The following is a 25,552-nucleotide window of genomic DNA, read 5'->3' on the forward strand; positions in this document are numbered from 1 at the left end:
ATATAGATAACCTCTCTGCAAGAGTGGCAAAGGCCTTTTAACACAGCACAATGATGACAGTTTGTTGGCAAATCCCACAGCAAAGTGCTGGTGCCTTGTTGGGATACAAGCAACAGTCATGTTTAACAGTGTGGTGTGTTTTTATCTTTCTTGAATTCTGCTAATAGAAAATCGAGCATATTTCAAACAGTTTCACTAATAGTTATAATTGCAGAACCTCAGGCTATGAGGTCTTTCAGAGGGCATCTAACCTGACCTACACAACTACAGGAATTGTCTCTACAACATCTTTGGAAACTAGTCATCCCAACAGCTCTTTAGACCCTATTAGAAAACGGGATGTTCATTCCCCCTTTCTATTGTTGAAAATCTTCTCTGTCACCCACTGATAATCAGTAGTAGTTAATGAGTCTCTTCCTCTCCTCAGGACAAAGAAATACGATTGGAGAAACATTTAGTTTTCTGATGCCAGTGACTGGGGAATATTCCACTGGTTAACTCTGGCTTTTTGGTTCAGAATTGGAGTGGTTAAATCCAAAATATTTATGGTAAGTATAAATTTGTTCCGAAGACAGAGGATTTCAAAGGCATCTTTGTTTCCTTTCTCCTTACAATTCTGTGCTATTAACTTTTGGTTCATTAGCCACGATTTTCAGGATCCACTTGGCTGCCACCTTTCTGGAACCAGACTATTCCGGATCAGAAGGTCCGCTGCCCATTCCCACCTCACACCTGCCACAGGACTTGATTTTTTCACACACACCCCCCCACACGATGCAAGTCACTTTTTGTTAATTCACGAATTTTATTGACCTTGGTACATATCCTGTGAATGGTGGGTCATTACAGAGCCTGTCATTTCCGAACGTTTTCTGACAGTCACAGAAGAGAAACAATCTCCGCACAACGCATTTTGCATCACTTCAGTTACTTCTTCACTGGGGTTCTCACAAATAACATGTCACACATCTTCTTTATTAATATATTTACAGTATATTTACAATAAACAAATAAACGGGGGGAAAAAAGAAGGAAACCCATCACTTCTGTCCAGGAGCTTGGGAAAGAACAGGGCAACGTCAGATGACATTAATGATGCACGAGAAACACGGGTCCAATCATGTCAAGACTTGTAGTAATCCAGTATTCGGCCTTACTCAAGGGAGAGAAATTCAGCTCTGCTACTTTCCATTCACCCCCTCCCATAACAGCACCTCGGCACAGACGGCAGAGCGACCAGACACACAGGATGTGGACAGTTAAAATTCAACTCAAGCTACAGCAGTCCTCAACCATCCTCCCCACCCCCTGCGGAATATTTACCTAGACCGTTTAAAGCACTTAATTAATTCACCAGCAGCTTCGCTGGAGGCGTCTCGAGCTTCCCGAGACTCCATTACATAATATCTTTCACAAAGTCTATCCCCAGCTCGAGTGGAAGATGGATTCTCATCCATTTGCGGAGGTTTCCGTGCATTCGCTTCCCTTTGGATCCGGCGGGTGCCCCAGCCAAGGCTGCAGCAACCCCGTCGGCCCCGAGCTTCGGCGGTCCCCGCCACTCTCCGAGCTCAAAGCCGGCCCAGTAGGGGCAGCCGGCTCGCCCTCGGGGCGCCCAGGCCACAGCCACGGTGGCCGCGGAGCCTGCGGTCGCCCGGCACGCCGCGCCTCTCGCTGCCCGCGGTGTGCGCCCCGAGCCCAAGCCGCAGCGCGCCCGCAGAGCCCCGGCGAAGGAGGCGCGCGAAGGCTCGGCCTCAGGGCCGGCTCGGCTCGCCGGGCTCCAGCCGGAGGAGCCGGAGCGGGAGGAGGAAGAGGAGGAGGCGGAGGCGGAGGCGGAGGAGGAGGAAGAGGAGGAGGAGGAGGCGTGTGAGGGAGGAAGGACCCGGCAGCCCGCGAGGGAGGGCGGGGGAGGGGGCCGGCCGGGCCGGGAGGGGTGGGGGGGCAGCCAATGAGAGGCGCGCGGGGGGGGGGGCGAGGTCTGGGGGATGAGGTAGGATGGGGGAGGGCGCAGCCCGAGCGGCGGAGGCTCGAGCCATAAACAAGCGCCCGGAGGAGCCGCGCAGGAGTGAGGCGAGCGGGGCGCGCGGAGTGGACGCCGCGGACCTTCTGCTGCGCCACCGCGCCCACTCGGCGGCTCGGGAGGCGGGGACCGGCCCGGAGGCTGCGCCGCCGCCACCACCGCCGCGGGGCCGGCCGAACCGGCGGAGGAGAGGGAAGAGGCGCCGCCAGCCGGGGCTGGAGCCCAGCGCAGCCGCCGCCACCGCCGCCGCCAGAAGTTTGGGTTGAACCGGAGCTGCCGGGAGGAAACTTTTTTTCTTTTTTCCCCCTCCCTCCCGGGAGGAGGAGGAAGAAGGGAAGCCACCGCTGGCGCCAACGCTAGTGGGCTCGGGGTCGGCGCGGCCCGCAGCGGGGGGCGGGGGCCTCGCCCCGCGAGGGGAGGCGCGCCCCGGGGGCCCCGAGGGGGGCGGCGAGGACCGCGGGCTGCGGGTGCGGCGGCGGCGGCGCGTGTGCCCCGCGCAGGGGAGGACGCCCGCCCCGCTCCCGGCCCGGCTGCGAGGAGGAGGCGGCGGCGGCGCAGGAGGATGTACTTGGTGGCGGGGGGCAGGGGGCTGGCCGGCTGCGGGCACCTCCTGGTCTGGCTGCTGGGGCTGCTGCTGCTGCTGGCGCGCTCCGGCACCCGGGCGCTGGTCTGCCTGCCCTGCGACGAGTCCAAGTGCGAAGAGCCCAGGAGCTGCCCCGGGAGCATCGTGCAGGGCGTCTGCGGCTGCTGCTACATGTGCGCCCGGCAGAGGAACGAGAGCTGCGGCGGCGCCTACGGGCTCCACGGAGCCTGCGACCGGGGGCTGCGCTGTGTCATCCGCCCCCCGCTCAATGGCGACTCCATCACCGAGTACGAAGTGGGCGTATGCGAAGGTACGGCCGCCCGCCGCGGGCCCCCTCCCACCTGGCTGCGCCGAACAAAGTTTGGCCGAGACTTTCCCGAGGAGAGAGGGCTCCGCGGGAGGAGGGGGCCGCCGCCCCCGGGAGAGGGCCCCCGCGTACCCTGGTTCCCGCTCGCCCGCTTCCCCGGGCGCTGGCCCGGCCTCGGGCTAGGGTGGATTTCATGGGTGGGGGCGGGCGGGTGGGGGTGGCCGCGCCGAGACCCGCACACGTGTGGCTGTTCGGGCTGGGACTGCGGGGGGTGGGGCGGGCCCCGCGCCCCGAGGTGGGGGCGCCGCGGGCAGGGGGCACTGCGGAGGCTGTCGCGAGCCCCTCGGGGAGTCCGGCCCCTGCCGCCCTCCCCGCACAAGCGCAGTGTGCTGCCGAGTGCTGCACACCGATCTCGAAAGTCCCTTTTCTGTTGGCGAGGAGACGTGTCTTCAGCTCACGCTCCCTGTGTGACTCTTTTATTATTTTTTCCTTGCTCTCTTCCTTCACCCCCTTCCTCTTCCTTCGCATGTAAATCAGTTTCAGCTCCGGAATATGTCAGCCCAGGGGAAGTTACATACGGTGGTTACTCATTTATTTGCCTATTGAAAACAGTCAAAGGCTTGCTCTTCTGAATGGGGGCGGGGGGTGGGGGGGTGTTGCACCTAGGAGTGAAAAGTTGTTGCTGACTATTCGTGGCTGCTTTTTTGAGATCAGATATCCGCGTGTTTCCTAGCGTGTTGCCGGTTCCTTCTGTTTTTGTTTGACAGCGAAGGCTGTTCTCCTGTTTTCTCCACGAAGCATTGTGCACCTGGGTGTGGAGACTGACAGAGGCAGAAGTGAGCCTCCGCTGGTTGGGTGGACCCCTGTGAGCGGATGTCGGCCCTGAGCCCTGCCCGCCTGTCTCGGCCTCCGGGTGTTTGGTCAGGTTTGGGGACTAGAGAGAGGGGCAGTGAGTTCTTTTTATTTGGCTGTTGGGCAGGACTCGAGCACCAGTTAGAAGCGGGATCCCTGCTCGGGCTGACGTCGGGGTGATGATGCTGTTCCGGGGCATCCTGGTGCAGAGCAGCTGCCTTCTGGAGGAGCGACCTGTCGCTCTTTGAGCTGGCCCCTTCCTTACCACGCACAGCCAGACTCAGCACACCAGAGAAGGTTTTCTTCTGAGGCATCCTTCTGTGTGCATGTGTTTATTTATCGTGCCGAGGTACTGAAAAAGAAGGTGGCAATCTTAAGGATAAAATGGGTCTATTAAAAGACTTCAATTCTGTGATTTTCTTTAAATACACATACATTTATTTACCCCTTTTAGAGTTTGGACAGTTCTGGAAAATCAAGGCGGCTTTTCTGGTTTGGAAGCTAGTGGGCAGTATGGAGTGAAGGGAACTCTTCTCAAAGGGAAGGGGCCCTGCCCTGCTGCACCCTTAGGACATTGGGCGAGAAGAGTTTATTTGCCTGAAACACAAAAGCCTCTGAACTGGTGTCAAGTCCCATGTTAATACATGTGTTTTTATTTCTCACATCAGGAAGAAATGGCCAGGAGATTAACTTCTGATACAATACAATTTTATGTGTTTGATTTGGGGAATTCTGAATGAGTTGCACTCAAAGATGCATCTTTGAACCCTGCCACTTGGAGTGTATAATTTACTTAAGCCAGCCTCCCATAAATCTAAAAAGAACAAGCAACATGAAAGAAGGGTAACTGCAGTGGAAACTGCTATGCTCTGAGAAGGACTTTTGGAGGTTTTAACGATTCTGACCCTTGTTTTGTTTCTTCTCAATGTACTGCTGGTGAAGGAAATGTGGAGCTGGGGGCTCGCACGGGAATGGAGTGTTTTGGCACCAGTCTTCCAGTATCACGGTATAGAGTTATTTTGGCAGTTTGTCGTGAGCTTTTCATTCCTCTGAAATGATGCGATCCCTCTTAGTTTGATTTCTTCTGGTAACACCCCATGCACTTGGTATTAGCCTCGAAGATGCTTGGAAGTACTTGTTTCCATGATTATATCTCAATTAGCGTTCTCTAGTGACACTTTTCATTTAGCAGGACTGTTTTCAGTTGCCAAAACTGGGCGCTTAGCATTTCTTTTTATCTAATCTTTTTAGAATTCTAAAAGCAGCCGTCAAGTTGTATTCTAAATCCATTAAACCAAAGTAAGAACACGGCTACCTGTCATGATACAGTGTTTGGATTTACACAGATACTGTCAATCGTCTGTCTGAAATTTCAAGTATTTTCATTTGACCACAAAATTTATGGAAAACATAGGATAACCTTTTTTTTTCTTTTTATAAAATTAGAGGAGTCTTTAAATGTCAGTAATTACATAGAAGGTGCGGACTCTTTTTTGTTAGTTTGCAAGAAACTTCTCAGTGGCTAGTCTTTCCTTCAGTTTGCATTTTTATTGAGAAATTCACACACTGAAACACGATTATTATAACTGACGTGACTAGGAACTGATATATTTTAATCATGTTGAAGTCTCTTTCGTTGCAATTTTTGCACTAAAATGACCCCTACTGGTTGTATCTGTTAATGAAAACTGTTTTTGAAAACATTTAATTGCCTACACTGAGAAATCCTATTGCATGTATAGATATATTATTATTACTAATCTACCGGCTTTGGAGGACATAAATTAAATACCAGTTACATTGTTCCGTTTGCCAAATTGCAGTAGTTTTTATTTGTGTTACTCTCCTTTCTGACTTTGTGGTGAAAAAAAAATCATGTTTTTTAACTGTGGTTCACATAATGAGTTAGATAAATCAGAAGCAAAGGTGGACCCCTGCCAACCTGTGGCTCACTGTCTTAGGTTTTGAAAGCATGCCAGCCCATAGTAGGCTCTCAATAAATGTGTATTGATCAAATGGATAAACAGTCTTCTCCATAGAAAGAATAGTGAAGAAAAAATATTTTCTGAAAGATGAAATAATGTGAAGAATTGTACCCTGTGAGTCACGTGACATACATGTACAGTTGGTCTTTTCAGCGTTGTTTAGATTATCAACCAAATCATTTCTTTTTAAATAAAATACATTTTTGGTTTAAGTGCATTTTAAAAACTGACCATAGAGCCAAGTACGTAAAGTTTTTTTCTGCTCTCTCGCAGTCTAAAAAAGTGCTTTTTGGCCCCCAGGAGGGCATAAGTCTCTTTACTGTTTCCACTCATTAGGTGAGTCCCTGTGGCCGTTTCTGACTTCCCAAGCGGCCTGTTCCTTGGCTGGGCTGCCTGCCTCCAGGTAAATCACCTAGAAGCTAGAGAAAAAGTTTGAATTCTGAACTCCTGAGGCAGAAGACTGGATGGGAGATCAAAGACAGAGTTTTGAAAAATTACCAAAGCGGGATTTTCTGGGAAGAAGGTTTTGATGGTACCATGAGGATTCTATTTTGAGATGGGGGTGAGGACCATTTTCCCTCTTATGTGGTATAGTACATGATGCTTCTGTTGTGAGGGGTTGGGGCAAGGTGGGGGGGGGGCATGAGCGGCCTTCTCTCTCTACATAGTAAACAGGCACATGATGGCTTGAGTTTGACAGTTTGTGAGGACAGAGTGACTTGGAACCTGGCAGACATTACTGAGTGGCTCGGCCCTGAGAACTTTGTTGTATTGGAGCCAGGTGATCACTGTCATAAGACAAGTACCAACTTTTTTGTCCCCCATTGCATATTTACTCAGTAGCTTCGTCTTTATGGAACTTTCCATGGTTTTTTATCATGGCATCCACCAAACTATCTCCTTCAAAACACAGTTCTTTTATTTCTCCCAGGTATTTTAACTTTTCCTTCCACCTAGTTTTCATGGGGACAGTGAGGAGGAAAACCATACTGTGGTTATGTGGTGGGTGCTTACAGCAAACAGTGTTGGATTCTGAATCTATTGCCTTTAGAAGGTTATAGTTTCTTTTCAAAACCCTGGAAAACTGAGTCGGGGATAGAGATGATGGCTCTTTGGAAAAGAATTTATGGAGGATCTGAGGTCAGGCTGCAGGAGGCAGGTTTGTTTCCTAAACCAAACCCGTTTGGTTAATGCACAAGCCACACGGCTCTCCTCTCATTGCTCTGAAATGTAGGACTTGAAGTCAAGAGTCCATGCATTTTAATTTTACTAATTAAAAAGAAGAGGGGAGGGGCAAAGTTAATACTCCTGTATTGGCATTTGAAAACTTGAAACACCCAGGACTCCTCATTTTGAGGAATGTGTTTTGCTTCTCATCTCAAAAGTCTTCAGGTGGAATGAGCTCATAGAGAAAGCCAGCAGAGGGCCTATAAAATTATGATACTAGGGTATGGGAAGAGAAACCAATGCAAGTAAACAAGGAAATAATTAGTTCCTCCCAGAAGTAAATATTGACAAAATATGGAGAGACTATTCACTGCACATACATAAATGACAGGACTTGGTGACCTTCACTTTGACTCTCAAGCTTGCAGAATCCTGTTATTCAGGAATCCAGTCACATAAAACACTTGGCAAAGGGCAAATGAATTGCATAGTACCAGAAAGGCAAAAATAGCACATCTAGAGATACTTGCTGCCATTAATTCATGCTTAACAGTGACCAGCAGAATCCACATGCAGGTATGTTGGCAGTGCAGTTGTGAACAGGTTAATTTATGAAGAAAACTGTTTGAAGAATCCTTAAACTGTGGGCATTGTGTCTAGCGATAGGTATTTAGTGAAATGGTGCATGCAGGTTTCTGTGTTCTGTGCAGCTTGGTTAGAAGCGATGCCTTGGATAAACAAGGGAACAGCTTGTGGGTGCTGGGGACAGGCATTATGGAGTTGGGAGGAGTAAGTAGATGACCCTAAAAAGATAAGGGAGTGGGAGGACCAAAGAATGACAAATGGGAGAAAGGAAAAATATTGAATTCATCTTCGGGCAACTGTGTCATCCTTTGAAGAATAATCCAAAATGCATTCCAGACATTAATTGTGAAATTCTTGAAAAAAATGTGGGTGTGTTTAACATATTTCAGGTGACGGCAGGAACATGGCAGGATAGCAGTGCTGCTTTAGAATGTGGACGCCGTCAGATGAGCCATGGTATGATGGATGGAAGGCCAGGTGTGTTTGGTGAAGCAGGTTCCTGTAATACTGTGTTCCGGATGTGGCACAGGCGATATCAGGATTTTCGAGACACCCCAGTACAGCTCAATTAATTATTCGAAGAGGAAACTAGACTAGCCAAGCATGCATGAGTAACAAACTGAAAGCCTTCCTTCTCAGCGGTTGACTTCTCCAAAGCTGAATTTTCAGAGATCTGACTTGTCTTTGCATAGAAATCAGTCACTCTTTCATTGATTTCCTGCTCTGTACCAGGCCTTCTGCTGAGGCAGAGGGCAGCTGGGGAGCTTGGGGACCTCTCACATTTGTTCCCTACTCTCCATACTCTTTTCCTTCCTCCTTCCCTTTCCTCCCTCCCTTTCTTCCTTCCTCCCTTCCTCCCTCCCTTCCTTCCTTCCTCCCTCCATTCCTTCCTCCCTTTCTTCCTTTCTTCCTTCCTCCTTTAAAGATTTTATTTATTTATTTGACAGAGAGATAGAGTGAGCCAGAGAACACAAGTGGGGGGAATGACAGAGGGAGAGGGAGAAGCAGGCTCTCGGAGCCATACCACTCAGCACTCGATCCCAGGACCCCGGGATCATGACCTGAGCTGAAGGCAGATGCTTAATGGACGAGAGACACCCAGGCGCCCCTCCTCTACACTCTTTTCATCTCAATAAAGAAGGCAGCAAGACCTTAAAAAGTCTACATAATAGTACAGGTTCAAGCCAGGTAGAAATGATTTTGCAAGTGTGTATATGTTTAGTTGTTGAGTGAAGTAGGTGGTTAAAATTTGTTCTAGGAATCGCAGCATCTGAGATCTTTTCAGGGTCTGGTGGCAAAGCTGAAAAGGAGAATTTGAATTCAGATTAGGTTTAAAAGTATGAATAGGAGCTCTTTTTTTGCTGGGGGATGGGATCCTACCCATTCTTCTTAGAGCCTGTGCAACATCCATCAGAGTGTTTCCCAGCATCTGAGAATGAGGCTGCATTCTTAATGCCTTACTAGCTGTGGTTCAGAATGGCAAGTTTCCTTTCCAGAGTGATTTTTCTCCGTGTTCTAGCTTGTTCCACTTAGGCAGATGAGCGTGGGCAGTGAGCTGAGAGGTGTCCCTTTATATCAGGCATCTTTCCATCTCAGCCATTCCCTGCTGCTTGTCTGGCCAGTTAGCCTGGTCTGTGCTTCGACAGGACCTCCTCCGTCTTCTGGTCAGAGGAGTGGTTGTATAGACTTAAATTTAAGAAAGCCCTCAAAGTTAACATTTCTAAGAGTTCATGTTGGGCCTCACAACAAACACACATGCTACCTATTACTATTACTACGTGGAAAAATAATGTTAAAAGATCCTTTTTTCTTTTACAAAACAAACAGATTTCAATTCCTTACCTCCCTTCCCCAGCCCCAATTAATTCCCCGTGCAAAAGACGTACACCTTGATAAAAGTGTGTCATGGTTAGAAACTTGGTTTCTGAGGTCAAATCTGTGCATCTACTTCTGCACCTCTCAGTTTTCTGTCTGTATAGTGGGTTAATAATAGGGTTGCTGTAAGGACTCAGTGAATGAATTGCTTTGAAGCACTTGGAAGAGTGACTGGCAGTGACACTTAATAACAACAAAGGTACCAACCACTGTAAGTAAAACAACTTGATATGGGTGCATTCTGTTGTTCTGCTTAATCCTCTTCTACCTGAGTAATGATTATCAGTAGTTAAGGAGTTTGGGCTCTTAGAAAAGGAGCAAATTATCAAGCTCAGGTCCCCTCTTTTCTTCTACCCCAACACCATAAGTGCATAAGTAAAAAACTTATTTAAGGGCCTCTAAAGCTATTTGCTGCATTTCTTCAGATGTCCGTTTGTTAAACTTTGTCTAAATCATTTGTATATTTTGGGTAAAAATAAAGAGGGAGGAACCTGAAATTTTTTGCATTACGTCATGGGAGTTATAAATGTAACCATTTATCTGTGGGCTCATATTTCGTTTGGGGGAGAGGAGGGCACCTAACCTCACTGTAACTGGGACTGTACATTTTCTTTCACATTATATTCTGGAGGAAGAGTTTGCCTCTAGCTCCTGGAGTGTTCCCACTGCTGGTCCCCACAGGATTTGACCTGACGAGCTAAGGAGGCAGCTTTTGTTGCTGCAGCTCACCTGCTTTGGGACCCCAGGCCCACCTGCTGCTGAAGTTTGTACAAACTAGACAGAACTAGAGGTCAAACGTTTACCCAGCCCTTTCCTTCCTACCTGTTTCCTTGCTGTCCTTCCGCCCACAGGTATTTACTGAGCAGCTGCTATGGGTCTGGTCTTTGTGCTACACTATAATGATGCTGCCTTTCTAAGCCTCAGTTTCCCTCTTGGTAAATAGTAATAGGTAGCATGTGTGTTTGTTGTGAGGCTTAAATGAGATAAAACTGTACTGAAATTTTAATGTGCACATAAATCACCTGGGGATCTCATTGAGCATGGAGGTCCTGATTCAGTAGGTCTGGGTGGGGCTTGGGTTTCTGCATTTCTAATAAACTCCCTGGTGATGCCAAAGCTGCTGATCCTGGGACCACACTTTAAGGAGCAAAAAGCTAGTCCATGGAACAGAGCATGGCCTATGAGACCTGATAATGTTACCTGCTATTTTAGTTATTTGTCAGCCAAAATAAATAAGATAGGGACCCCCCTTTCACAGAGGCCATGGTCTAATGGCAGATAGCAGAGACGCTTATATCCAAGAGTTATTTACAGCTGTAAAGCCCTGAGAAAAGTGCTGAGCATCTCAAGAGCAGCTAAGAGGGGCTCTAACTCTAACCACCAGGAAGGATTTAGTGGGGGGAGGGAGGGGGTGGCACCTACCAAGGTCTGAGGGTGTGCTCTTTTCCTTTCTGCTTCCCACTCCTCTGTGCAGGATGTTTTAGGAAAAAGAAAATGGGTCTTGATACTAGACAAACCTATGTTCAAACCTCAGCTCTTATTTTTTAACTGAACAACTGACTTGCTTCGTTGTTTTGGGCTCCGGGTTCCTCGTCTGTAAAAATGGAATACTTGCAGCTTTCTGTGAAGTAGATGCTGTAATGAGGTTTGGAACACATACATAGATATATAAAATCACATAGATAATGTGTGTGTGGGTGTGTGTAGAGTGTAATTCCTGGTACCAAATAGATTTTTAAAAAATAATGTTAATTCTAATTTTCATTCTGTTACCCTGAATTTCATTTTCTTCTTTGTTAGCTTTATATAGAAGTTAAAAAAAAAATGCACTTTGTGACACACAGCCCCTTCACATTCGAGTCTAGTACTGCTGTAGTTCCTAACCTCTTTGCTGTTTCAGCAGAATGTGGACATTTGCTTGATTTTGTGGTTCGTGTTCCTAGTACCAGAGAGCTATTTCAAACTAAGACTTTTTAAAAGGTGACCTATCTTAATATTGATGGCCTGTGGTTTAATGGAAGCAAATTAAATTTCCCTTTATTGTTAGGAGTTTTCTGTGGGTTTCAGGGCATCCCTGGAGACATGGGAGACCCCAGGAGTGTCACCAGGGCAAGGCTGGGATCACTGCAGTTACAAAAGGAAGGAAGGAAGGAAGGATGGAGCCGCCATCCCAGCCGGCTCAAAGACAAGGGCAGGTTAAGAATGAGCAGGAGATGGTGTGCCGCCCAGAGGACATCTGCATGGCTTTTCTTGATCCTGTGGGTTCCAGCCATCCTTCCTGTGGACTAATACCACGGCTTTCCCGTGGACTTGCCTTGTAGTTTCTCTGCAGCATCTTTGTACTACAGTGGAAGGCTGGGAAAGAATGCCTAGAATTAAAATACCTGAGTTCTTGTCTCTTTAGCTCCTGCGGTAGGTGCGGCCCCCACTTTAGGAAGACAGAACTGCTGCGCTGCCTCCATGCCTGCAAATGTGTGTCATTTTTACCCAGTAAATATGGGCTGAGGACTCACAAAGCAAATGCTTTATACTGGCTCTTAGGGAACAAGGAGAAAGAACTTGATGAAGATATAATCCTTGCAATCAATAGTTTATAACTCTTTTTTATTTTCTTCTTGACAACCAAACCTTATTATCACACAATAGAAATTGAATTTTCTTCCCGAAACTCTTTTAGTACCTATCATTGTAGTGCCTCTATCTTTCATCAAGAGTGCTGGTATTCAAATATGTAACTTACAAGCAAGATGAGATAAACTTTGAAACTTCAAGGTTTTGTTTAAGTATGTGCTTGTCAAATCCAAAAATAGCACCCTAATTTGGAATCACCTGGGAACATTTGTCTTATGAACATTTAAGAACAAAAATTAAGTGTTAATTATATTTTAAGGTGTTATTTTATGTTTCAAGTTCCTGAGAAGATAATTTGAAGAATCTGCTCTTTGGAAATTTTAGGGAAGTGCTTAGTCCTTAACAAGGAGCCACTCTGGCTATAGCAAGGTAAAAAAAAAAAAAAAAAGATATAGGCTGTAACTAGAGACTCTGCCTGTCTTATTTAGCATTTCAAAACAAAAACCATAAACAAACATCTCAGATTCAAAACAGAAAGGAATTTCTGGCAGGGCAGAATGAAACCTGAGCCTGCAAAGTCCTGGGTCTACAAGAGGTAACTTATTTAGCTTCTTATCCAAAGGCCACAAGCAAAACGTTTCACAGCTGTGATAAAACAAAAGGCATATCAACATTGGAGAGTTGTGATACTTCTTTTTTAAGACTCTAAAAGACCTGCCAAAATAAGGTAAAGCTATCGTAAGGAAGTTTGACCTGAGCTAGACTTTTCATCTTAACGATTAGTTGGACCACTTCAGACCCATCACATGTGAGGAACCATACATACGGGATGTAGGTGCTCAGTACCCTCAGTGTGTGTTTATAATTCTGCAGAGAGAGAACATTCCATCATCTGGTCGAATGTAGATCTGGAAAACCTTCACATGGTTTCCCCTTTTTCCTCACTCTCCATAGTTGGCACATTTGCTTTTTTAAAGACACGGACATTTACATTCTGCATGAGGAAAAAGGGATAAATAGTTCTGTCTCTGAAAACCAAAGTAGAGAGATGTTTCAATGGTTTGAGGAAGATTGTATGTGTTTTTCAGAACTACTGAGTTCTTCTATTTCAGACAGATCTCAGGAAAATTTATTACCACTGTCTGTGACATAAAAATGAAAGGCCAAAAAATTTCCATGTTCTATTTTTATTTTTTTTAAAGATTTTATTTATTTATTTGACAGCGAGAGAGGGAACGCAAGCAGGGGGAATGGGAGAGAGAGAAGCAGGCTTCCCGCTGAGCAAGGAGCCTGACCTGGGGCTCCATCCCAGGACGCTGGGATCATGATCTGAGCCAAAGGCAGACGCTTAATGACTGAGCCACCCAGGTGCCCGAAATTTCCATGTTTTAATCAAAAGAATGAATGGGTTCATATATATACCAGTTTGTGACAGGAAGGATTTAAGGCTGCTCAGAGAAAGAAATAGTGCAACATTCTTGCATGTGAGAGTGTACCATGATACAGGAGACAAAGTAGCCATGCTTTCAGATGTGCTTTCATCCCTTAGTAGCTCAGTAACTCAAATAAAACCTTCTCAACTTCCCTTGATGTTGCCTTAATTTATCTAAAGGGAATTAGGTAGTTGCCTACCTGAAGGCAGAGGAACTGAACTGATGATATCTTAAGGCCTTTCTGGTCATAAGATCTATGTTTTTTACGACCTAGAAGTGGGGCACAGGAGTCAAATATTACCTTGTGTTTGCAGAGCCAAGGAAGGGAGAAGTGGTCGTGTCTACAGGACTCCTTGCCAAGGGCTGTCGGCGGAAGGGCTTGGAGGAAAAGATCAAGCGTTCTCACATAGTTCTTTTTATTGCGAAGCGGTGGAGAGGGCAAAACACAGTGATCGGGACATTATTGACGTCTTTAGATGCTGGCAGTCTTTAAGCCATGGTGACTGTTGGCCCAGCCTGGATTCGGGGTAGAATTTATGCCTCTTTTGTGAATGGGCTGGCCTGCTGCCTTCACTCTTTCTCCGTTTCCCTCCTTTACTTCATTAATTACGATGACTGTGAAGTAGGTAGGTGACAGCTACCACAAGGGGAGAAGCTTGAGCAAAGACAGGCCGAAACTTGCCCAAATTCACATGTTCATTTCTGCCTCTGACACTAGGAGAGAGTTGAGTAATTGCTGTTCTTCCTAATATTGCAGGCGGCAGCCAAATTCCCAGCATTCTTTTACCTTTGCGGCTGTTTTCACTTGCCAGGGAGTTTCCTTCAGGAGCAGGCTGGATTTAAAGAAACATAGCAGTCCTTGCATGTGAGGGTTGGGTGGGGGTGGCCGGGGTACTGGCCCATGTGGCCCTTGGGCGCCTCACACCGGGAGGATGAGCTGAGGAGTCTCTGCAAAGGGTCAAGCTGCATGCCCTGCCAGCCCCCCGGGTTACCTCTGTGTGCCGCGAGCCCCGGGAGCAGGAAGCCCTGCGTGTCTGTGAGACACCAAGTCTACCCTGACGGTATTTCAAGAACAGGCCAGCTGTGGAGCTCAGGAAGTTGTCTCTTGGGGTCTAGAAACCCCACCCATCCTTTGCATATTGTCCAGGTGGTGTGGACCCGTGCATGGCTCTGAAACTTGATGTAATGTGAATTATTCCAAAGAATGGGACGCCCAGCCCAACCTGCAGTGTACACCAGCAATCAGCTTGCTTTGCCTTGTGGATATTACATTTTTGCCAAGAGCAGCCTTCCAGAATGAGGTGCTAGTTAATTCCAGTCGGGCATTTATTCGTTAATAAGTCTGCTGAATGCTAAATACTCCATTTGGGAGTATGTGACTGGAGAAAACTCAGCAGCTAATTATTATGTAGATCTCTTCTGTGATTCTCACTTTCAGTTCAATTACCTAAGCCACCAATCCTTAGCAGTGTGAACTTGTTTCATTTTTAGTTTTCAGTGGTATTTTGCTTTTTGCTCCGAAAGTTTTTTGTTTTTGTTTTTGTTTTTAACTATGAGATTACTAATAACTGGATAGACATTTTATGTTGTTTAACCGAAAACCTTTCTGGGTTGTGGAGTACTGTGGCTTGCTCTGTTTTTTGTTTGTTTTTTTTTTTTCTTTCTTTCTTTCTTTCTTTGATGATATCCGAAGTTAAATCCTGTTCCGGATCGTATCCTGTCTGTCCTTCCAGGGTAGATTTCTGGATAGCTAATTAATGGTGGTGTCTGAAATAGCCATTGAGGGGTGGCTGGTGTTCATTTACTAATCGGAGCTTTTGCTGAAAAAACTAGGTTCTGTTCTACTCTTCTTTGGTATATCAATAGGTCTTTATTTGGTTTTCTTCCTGCTTGGTTGGTGCATATTAGCTTGAGAACTTAAGAACTTTTAAACTTGGGGGCGGGGGCAGTAATGACGGTGTGAACGCCTAGGGCCTTCTCTCTAGAACATTTCTCTCTTGGAAGTGGCCAGGGTGTTCAGTGTGTGTTTGCTGCCACCAGAGTCTGTGCTGGAAGGTCTGTTTGGTACTTCTCATGCCCATGACTTTGTGCTGTGCTTTGGCCCTCCTTCCCCGGTGAATCCCTGCCATGACCCAGGGTAAGCTGTATCTCAAGCACCCTGAAAGCCTTGCTTTCCAGCATTCTTTCCATTTGCCTCCACATTCTTCCCAGCATGGTTGAATGCAGCTCTCCAGCTATTGGTAACCCAACTAGTAAGAGAAGCTGGTGCCAAGCATCAAATCCTCTGCGAGGACCTCTTCCAGTAACGGTGTCTGCACTAACAGGATAGCAGAGAGGAGTTCTGTAGAAATGTTTGGAGGGGACGTGTTCGCCAGTACGTGAGATTCATTTGATTCTGTGGAATATGATAATATGGGTCAGCAAGTGGTAAAAGTTCATAATACAGTGTTCTTCACATGGTTGTGGTGGACTTGCTAGCCTAAAAAGGTGTGCCCAGGATGGTAAAATATCTTGTAGCATCAGCAACTGGGCTCCTGGTACGCTTACAGTTGTGACTTTGAAAGACAATAAGCTGTGATAATTCTTTCTTTCAAGATGTAGGTAACTTCATATCTTTGGATAGAGAGTGACTGTGTGTGTGTGTGTGTGTGTGTGTGTGTGTGTGTGTGTACAGCTGCTAAGAGCACACTACAAAGAATACTTTGCATTGTGTTATGTGCTGAAAACAACTTGCAGAGTTGAAGCAAATTAAGTATACTATCTACTCTGTAGATCAGCAAACTGAAAATGACTTCTTAACAAGTAAAGATTGTGCAGTTTTATTATACTTGAAAAAAACAATTCTAATTAAAGTGCTTTGGCTTTTAAACTGGTTAATTGGGATATCTATACATGAGCAAGTGGAACTCAGAAAGATTACTGACTTCATTTCTTGCTGATTGGGACAAAAGATTTATTATCCAAGGGGCAGTGTGGGCTGATTTATAGTAGGTTATCACTAAACATAGTTTTTGGCCTTACACAGGAATTTTAGATGTGATAACAGAAAGGAAAAGCAGAAATTTAGGGTGAGAAATGGAATACCTCTATAGGGAAATAAGCACATAAAAGAAGCCAGAGGTGTTTTTGGTTGGAAGGAGATGAAATTATTTTCAAAGACTATGTTGGGAGAAGGTGAGTGAGCTCTCAACAACCAAGTTTATTGACTATCTATTCAGGAAATTGTACTCAATGCTTTGGAAAAAGACTCTGCCAGTAGAGTTCTGGAAAACTTGAGGGAGAAAAAGTATTTACATGCTTTATAACATAAAACATGTCCAAAAGAAATATATAGTTACAGCTACATTTGGCACTGAAAATAGTCATGTATTATATTTTTTAAACTGTGTGTGAATGTGTAAGCATGTGCCCTGGAGTCAGAAATGCTTGGCTGATACCATTTCTTGAGAGAATGGAAAAGTAGAAGGTATGAGGAGCCACAAAGAGGGAGAAAACATAGAGGATGACTAGTAGTAAAGGAGGAACAGTGAATTGTTTTTCCTTTGGAGGGGATATATTTCATGTGCATAATGATTCCAACTTTTTTTTTTAATAATCTTAGTATAATAAGCATTTAACTTCCCATAGAGCCTTAGTAATTTGCATGTCATTACTAAAAGCCCACAGGTAAGGGAAAATTAGACTCCTAAATCCAGTACCTGACTATTCTCAAGGTGTTGGCTTTCTAACGTTGTTTCAAGTTTATGTTGGGCAAAGACCCTTTGAGAATGCAGAAAATTAGGAGATCTGTTCGACACATGCTTCCCAGTATCTGTCACAACTAGAGGTTTGGGGGGCAAAGCCGGCAACTGGAAAATGGGTGTGGTATCCGCTTTCAGATTCCCCCAGATTGTCTTTACATCCTTCAGAATGTGTTCTCGTTCTTCAAACCCTGCCATTTTATGCTGCTTCCTTTGTGAGGACTTCCTGCCCTGCCCAGAAAAAAGCAATGCCATCCCCCCACCCCCAGTGCCCATAAATAGCACTTTCTCCTTCCCCTGTTATAACATTTTTCACACTGTGTTAGAGTTCACATTTCTGTCTCTCTGCCTCATTGTGATCCATTCGAATGCCAGGATTGTGTGTTGTTCTAGCGCTTGGCACACAGGAAGAACTCAATGAGCATTTGTTGACTAAATCTAGACTCAAGGTCATCCAAGATATTATACAAAAACTTTTCCATCTGAACTTGTTTGGTTTGCATTGTGGAAAGTATTGAGAGAATCCCAGTGAGAAGTCTCATCATTGCAGAAGGAAGCTTAGAACTGGTTAACCAGGTCCTCTCTCCTGTCACCCCTCCCCCCTCCCCCAGTCATCCTTAGAATTAAGTTTTTAAATTTTGCTGTGATAGGTTAGTTTCAGCTGTATTTATTTTGGCTAATATTTAAAGGTAATTTTTATTTGTGAGGGCTTTTCCTTCTTTGCCAGTTTGCCATAAAGGTGTCCACCTTTCATTCACCAACCTTTCATCAGGTTGTAAACATTTTCCTCGTGGGCGGCAGCTTGTAACCTCTTTACCATCAGGGATCTGGGACACTAAGCAGTTGAAATGCTACAGTGATCAGCTATTTGTAAACTATAACTGATAAACAATTACAAATTATTATATAGACATGCGTCAGATATGTGACCATATGAATAATTGATAATAAACATCTGTATTTTCTGCAAATCTAGGATTGTGTCTGAAGCATGTATGTGGACTAATCAGGAGGGAGTTTAAGTTAACAAACATGCAGAGAACTTTCCATCCGTGTTACACCAGTGAATGACACAACCTATTTACTGCGGCAGGTGATCTCCAAATGTCATCAGGAATTTAACTGTGCACCTTCTTTGGGGAAGGAACTCCGAAGCCAACAACATGAGGGTGGAAGTGTGTGACTGTGAATAATAAAAATGCCTCACAAGGGTTTGAACAGGAAGTCCATAAGAATGCAATATAAGGAATTTAAAAAAGCAAAATTCCTTTTGGATTTTCTCCAAACCCTATGACTTCAGGGACTGAGGAATTCTTGATGACTCGTGGCTGGAGTCCCAACTTGTTATTAAGCCGGGTGGAATTGTTTTTCCTTTAGCACCAGTCATGAACTCTTTGTTTGTTTGTTTACTTTCCTGAAAGTCTTAAAGTGGTTTACAAATTAAGACACTAAGGCATTAGACACTTAAGGACACAACACTAAATTATAACCTTTGGGTAATATATTTGGTATTAAAGTTTTCAACTGCTAGAAAAGGAGAGATTTGGCCAAAATAAGGATACAGGGTCATAGACAGATATACAGAATTATCCTGGTATAAGTCAGGCATCTGTAACCTTTTGTGACTTTAGTTGAGTGTGCCCAGAGAGCCCCATTCCCTCAGTACAGTTTTAATTTTGATGTCTCTGGTACAGCATGTGCCTTCGACTTTCCCATGTTTAAGATGCCCATCCCACATGTGATTGTAATTGTTTATAATATTAGTGACATGGCTGGCGGCTTTGCAGTAACCCACTTGAGAGCACCAGTTGTCCTAAAAGCTTTCGAAAGGGGGAGGAGGGCAAGCTGGAACTGATCGTTAAGTAAGGTTTAGGAGTAGAGCTCTAGTTTTCCATGATTCTTTGTTGGTGATGAAAGGTTCAAGATTTTAAGCAAGGTAATTTTTTTGAGCGTCCACTGATGATTTTCCTGTAACTCTTTAAAAATATAATTTTTTACTTTTAGGTGGCTTCATTACTGTTAAAGTTTTAAAAGTCAGCTTCCAGACATTGGGAAGTTGTTCTCCTTCAAGTGTTGGCCTTCTCTAAGACTTTTATCGGCAGAAAGAGTATTTAACTTGAGGGTGGATACTGCCCAAATTAGAGGTATCACAAAACCTGTGGCTCTTCTGTTAACTTGAGGTAGAAGGTGAAGGACCGAGAACTGTTCTTGCTGCTAGAAGAGCATATTTACTCTCAGTCTTTAATACAATAAATGAATGGAGGCAGAGAATGGGGAAACACACTTGAAGGAGAGAGGGCCCCTCTTGTTGTAAGCCAAAGTAAACAGTTCTGTAACTGAAAAGTAGACTATCAGGAAGGTGAGAACCAGAGAAGTAGGTGTCAAGTGCAACCAGCAAGTACCATTTTCAGCTACAGAGATAGCCAAGTTGCCCCGAGTCCCAAAAAAGAACCTCTCAGAGGTATTTAGGGGAAATCAGTTTCCTGAACTGGCCTTTCATGGGCCTACAGCTGGACCCAGGGCCAGGGCTGGGGGAGAAAACAAACAGATGTGATTCTCTGAGGGGGTAGAGATGAAGTCGCCAGTAACCAAGGGAAAACTTCAGGGGAGCCCGTGGACTGGCAGAATGCAGTGGGAAGGCATCCCTGAGTGTGCGTGATGTTAGAGTTAATGGAAACAGAGACGTTTTCTCTCTGTCTTTTGTTACAGTGGAAAACTGTGTCATTACAATGGACAGCTGCATACACATTGCAAATGATGTGATGTGTGCATGTACTTACACACATCCACATACGCAACACGTGCACACACACAGACTTCCTTACGGGGTCACAGTCTTGCCCTGATCGTCTCTTTGTGTCCATTTTTCTACCACGATAGCGTTTTTTTCTAAGTGGAGCTGTTAGACTCCGTTCATTCCAACAGAAAAAAAAAATTCTGTGGCCATCCTTAATTAATTTATATAAATAAAGACATGTAGATTGTCTCCTAAGAGGCTTACATAAAGCTCTGGGCATCTCATTCCTGTGTTGTTTCTTCTGTAGTTAGTAAGATACTTTTTCAGGTTTAGAATTGCTGATGTCCTGCTCATGCCGTGTTTCGAGAAAAGGAGACCATCAAAAAGGACTGATACAGAAATTTCTTAGAACTTTTTATACTCAGAGATTCTTGGAGCTTATTGCATGTGGGAAAGGGTCTTCCCTTGTTAAAAAAAAAAAAAAAAAAAAAAGCCCAAGTCTCTTGAATAGTCACTTAGAAAGGTGTTACCTAAATTCCTTTTCTGTAGTTTTATTTCTTCAACATCTTATTTTCCTTAATTAGCTGTATGTGCTGGGGCCAAATACTGGGTCCACTGCCTTATAAAGACAACATAACTTCACAGGCAGTTTGGGAAATAGAGGAGAGACACAATGATCCAAAATTGCTTTTGTTCCAAACCCAAGAACTAGTTTCACGTTACTGTGTATGTATATACCCTGTCTAGCCTTCCTCTGTGTACATACCTTTTTAAAATCACACATCCATATATTGCTTCTTTCCATTAAAATTATATCAAATGAGCTTTCCTATGTTGCTGCATAGTCTCCATTACTATAATTTAAGCTTATTAAGCAAGATGTGCTGATTGTATCTTTCTACTTCATTTTCCTAACTTCTTTCCTCCCAGGACTATATAAAAGGCAAAAAGGGGTGGGGGGGAGTCATTTGCAGTGAACTTAAGGCAAAATTCTATGTAGTCTTAATTTGTTTCCGTGAGGGCCTAGGCTCTCCAAGTAGATGAAAACCATTGTCTTCTCTCCCCTCACTGAGGATTTGACCACTTGCTACCAGTGCCTCTGGCCCTTTGTGTCTAGGGCTGTGGCATGAAGATGGGGGGCCCTTAGCTGTCATGTCATATAGCTGTGCTACCACCAGGACCACGTTGACTCTGAGGACATTGAAGCTTTTTTTAACCTTTTCCTCTGTTAAGTAGTGATTTGTTGGCTTTGTGCAAATAGCCAGCCCACTGGGTAGGGACATTTTTATTCTATTGCTTTTTTTTTTGTAGTGAATTATTGGATTGCAAATATTTATTTAGAGTGAAAGATGAATATAATTAACTATATCCTAAATAGATACTAGATACTAACTTCAAGATGAATTTGCAACCTTTGTGCTTTGTATGCATGAGACATAGGCTCTTGTTACCAAATATTTTATCTGAGAATTTAAGTTTTCCACATCCACCAATTTATAAATGAAAACTGGAGGCCTGGAAGTTACCCGCAAGGCACGTGTATAAATTTGGAAAAACTCGGATCACTTGTGGAATTGAGTTTGTTGAAATCAGGGAAACAGACTTTTTTCCCTTGTATTATTGGCTAATATATTAATAAATAGTTTTTACAACTCAGGTACTGGTTTCCTGTTCAAAAGGTATAGGTAGCATCTGTTGTAATATTTCAGATTCATTTCTGCAGTCTTTGTTTAAACATTTCTCACTCAAAACCGATTATACAAACAGGATGCAAAACCAAATTGCCAGGCTTCAGATATATTTTATATAAGTTTGAAGTGCTTTTTGGATTATCAAAAGGAAGACAAACATTTTGATTACCTTTTTAAATTAAATAACTTTCTGAATTATTATAAATCTTTGAAAATTTATAATTCATGCATGTGATCTCTACCAATCAACATTTCCAGTCTAGAAAATACTGGGCATTTACCTGACTGCTTCTTGGTTGGAGAGAGGATCCATGTACATGTCACTAAACCACAGCATATAGCTAAGTAATGCATGTGCACAGCTGGATTTTAACACTTTTTGGGTCAACATTTATTTAAAATAAGCACACTTTGTACTGAAAAAGTAATTTGAGGGTGAAATCACATTAGATTTAATAGTTTAACCTTGGATATTTGTGGAATTTTAGGTAATATTATGGGACAGTAGCATTCATTAAAGTCAAGTGTATGAAATCTTCTAAAAATTTGTTAAAATCTTTTTAAAAATTAAAGCACAAAGGGATATTAATAGATATTTATATTCAGCAATACTAAAGCAAATATTTGACACCCACCCCCATCTCCAAAATATGTGCGCTGATACTGGGTCTTTAGGGTGAATGAAAAGGTGTGGAAAAGCTGACAGCTTTTAGGGAAAAGATTTGTCGGGGGAAGGAGCATGGGGCTCCCTTAAGGTTTGGCCCTACCTAAGGCCTGTAGTTCCTTTTGTAACAAATTTATAAAAATTTATTTAAGTCTTTTCATCAGTAGATTATCTCCAGTACTAAACGGTTAATCATTAATCAGCTGATCTTTATTATCAACTAAAACCACTTGTGTTTTCATCACAAATGCTCCTTAACAATGTGGTTATAAATGTTTAAATCAATGGATAATGAAATCGATTCCTATGTTCCTTGTCATATGGTAGGACGTAAAGCTTCTGGCTTTTGGAGAACATTTCAGCAGTCGGCGAGGGCGAGTACGGTGTCCCTGAGCTGCTTTTTTTTTTTTTGCTTAGAGAGCCCTGGAACTTGGCCAGCTTCGATGAGGGGGAGGAGGAAAGGTTCAAGTTTGAGAGCCCTGCATTTATTTCTGGCTGTTCTGTGTGAGACAGTGGGAGAAGGCATATAGTTTGAGGGAGGTCGCAGACTCAAAGGTTCATGCTAGGGGTAAATGCTGGATGGATTTTTTATCGCTGCTTCACACTTTTACCTCTCAGAATTGGTGCTTCCAAGGGCTGAGGCACAACATCTGGATCTAGTGTGCTGGGTGTCTCGGAAGTCTCTTCTAGCCATAGTCCAACCATAGCACTCTGTTCCTTTTCTTTCTGAATTTGTAGTCAAATAACTAACTTCCTGACCTGCTGTGAGACTTGATTTTTACAAACCAAACACCATGCATCTTGGAGAAGGGCAGTTACATGAATACCAAATGCATATAGCATTTGGGGCTGGAGTTGCAGGAGGTAGCAGCTGGTGGCTCTGTGCATCACCAGCTCTAGTGCACTAAGAGCGAGAGAGAGGCAGTGACACCCCACTCTGGAGCCCCCAAGCCCCCCGAGTCTTTTCCCCTTAATGGGTTGGTCCCTGATTTCCCCTGTGCAGATTCTGAATCCCTTTCTCTTGTACCCATGCTTGTTGAGGAAGCCCTGCTTCCAGCCGCTGCCCTCACTCAAGCCCCAGCTCTGCACGCGGGTACCCTCTGCTGTTAGCAATTTGGGGACACTGCCCAGCCAGCCCGCCCGCCCGCTGCCCTCCTCAGCGGTGCCTCTGGCCTCCTAGCGCGGGCGCTGCCTCCATAGTCCTGCTGCTTGCTTCCCAGATGAGCAATCACCACAGCCTTGGGACATTTTACCCACCCGTATGACTAGCTTGTGTTCCTTCATTTGCCAGGGAGCATTGAGGATGCCGTCTCAGGAAAACCTGCCCAGCGGAAATGACTTCCTCAGGAGAAACCACATTTATCAGTAGAGGCAATATTATGTACTAGCAGGGGTTCAAGCTCTGAGGTCAGTTCACAGTCCATCCTAGTGACTTGCCTCGTGCCTTACCCTGCCAAACTGCTTGACTTCTGTGCATGGTTTCCATCTGTAAAATGGGCATAATAATAGGATCTACGTCATTCAGGTTGTTATGGGCCATACATAAGTTAACTCATTTGTGTACAGCACTGGAATAGTAATTTGTACACAGGAAGCAGGTGGTAGATGTTAGCTGTCATTGTATCTTTTTGTACCTCAGCTTTGAACACTATGGCTTGTACATAGCAGGTGTTCATTAAATGTCTTGTTGAGTAAATGTAGTATTCTGAAGGTGGAAAGAAAATGATTTCCCCTTCTCTTACCATAAAATAAAAGTAATATTTGGTTGCAATAAGACATTGTCCACATGAAGATACTTAACCCCTGGTTGGAGGCAGGGTAGGAGGATGTTCCAAATTAAATATCAGTAACAGTGTGCCGTGATTTGTTCATCAGACCTAACACACCCAGTCTGTCAGTAGTTTGAATAATGTTTACTGGCTCCCAGGATAATTTTGAAAGGACAAAACAGCTTAATAGTGATTTATTTCCAGTAAGCATTGTTATTGGAACATTTCAAATTCCAGCATATTTGATGGCTGTATTAAAACAGACTCTGCCCTTCGTGGGTTCACTCTGTTCTAACTTATGTTTGCTTTTAAGGCGGAAGATGGGTAGAAAGATGCTCTTTAATTGAATAGGTTCCTGCTGCTTTGTAGCCAACTCAGTGCCTAGCATGGTGCCAACAAAGAAGTAGTTGCTCAGGAAATAATATTTTAAGTTAATTAGTAAATTGATGGTACATTTTTCTTCACATTACATCACACTGATGGCTTGAAGGTACCTGTGAGGAGGTCTTGTTCCTGATTTTCCTCCAGGCAGGCGTGCCCTAAGATGATGGTCTCTTGCTTTTGGGTGATAGAGTATTGAATTTGAGGACCGCTGTCAGAATTACTGCTCATCTACTATAAGAAGAACAAATGGTCCCCAAGGGGTCCAGATAGATGGTGCAGGAAGGAGCACCACCCCTCATCGCAGATGAAGTATCTGAGCCATACTCACGATGAAGATCACAGCTCTAACGGCAAGAGTTAAGTCATTGTTTTCTAAGTTAAGAAAGTTTAAAGGTTTATGCTGCTACTGTTTCATGTGGCAAGGACTGAAGAAGATATATCCTGGTGTTCTTTTGGTAGGGACAGTGATCCAAATGGTAAGAGTATTTGACCCCGGACCTGGAGATTACAATTTGGAAAAGATGGTTTTAAAAAAGTGATCATGTCCACAAAGATGACAAGAACATGAACCTGAAGTCCTTTGTCAGTGGTTTGTAAGTGCTTCTTTTCATTCTAAAAATATTTATTGATTCAAAAACATGATTTATGTGACAGGATTGCAACAATAGTTAGAATTCTTTTTCTTTATGGAGAAATTGGAAGAACTTTAAACTAACACACATACATACTCATTCAAAGAAAACCATTTGCTCTGCCTTTTCAAATGACATTTTTGTTGCCTGGTGTCATTTTAATAATGTTTCTTTTCTTTTTTTCTTTTTTAGGTCTTCGTGCATACCAGCATTTTTTTCTTTCAACCATTAAGGTTCTCCCTTGTTACCCAACTTAAAAAATAAATAAATAAACTTATTTCAATGCAAATGAGTGCTGTGTGTTTCTTCCGTAGTGAGATTATTTCATAGGTGGTTTGAAGGATTCATCAAATTTTATAAAAAGAGTGTAAAACTGCCTTTCCACTTTCTCACATCTCTCTCACCCAGATTAAAGTCGCCCATTGAAAACCTGACCTTTATCACAGAAGAGCTGTAGCGGGGCAGTCTTCATGGGCCACCTGCCCATGTCTTTCTGGGTGCACACCGTGCTCACGTGCAGTTATCAGCCGCCACAAAGGAGCAGTCTGATGACAGTAGTA

General features: G+C 44.1%; 1 protein-coding gene across 5 annotated transcripts in view; it reads left to right on the forward strand.

The window, feature by feature from the left end:
- Positions 1–1,992: 1,992 nt before the first annotated feature.
- CRIM1 (cysteine rich transmembrane BMP regulator 1) overlaps positions 1,993–25,552 on the forward strand; it is a 186,254-nt gene continuing 162,694 nt past the window's right edge. For 3 of the 5 annotated variants that reach the window (XM_028117212.2, XM_028117213.2, XM_028117214.2), the window contains exon 1: positions 2,514–2,910. In XM_028117212.2, the coding sequence (XP_027973013.1) occupies positions 2,580–2,910 (331 nt within the window). In that variant the 5' untranslated portion in view covers positions 2,514–2,579. Of the gene's footprint in view, positions 2,911–25,552 lie in introns of all 5 variants that reach the window. The other 2 variants (XM_088026387.1, XM_028117216.2) reach the window with 2 other exon arrangements.

The sequence above is a fragment of the Eumetopias jubatus genome, unplaced genomic scaffold, assembly GCF_037043125.1.
Source record: "Eumetopias jubatus isolate StellerSeaLion01/CBP00866 unplaced genomic scaffold, mEumJub1_p1.0 scaffold_9, whole genome shotgun sequence".
NCBI lineage: Eukaryota > Metazoa > Chordata > Mammalia > Carnivora > Otariidae > Eumetopias > Eumetopias jubatus.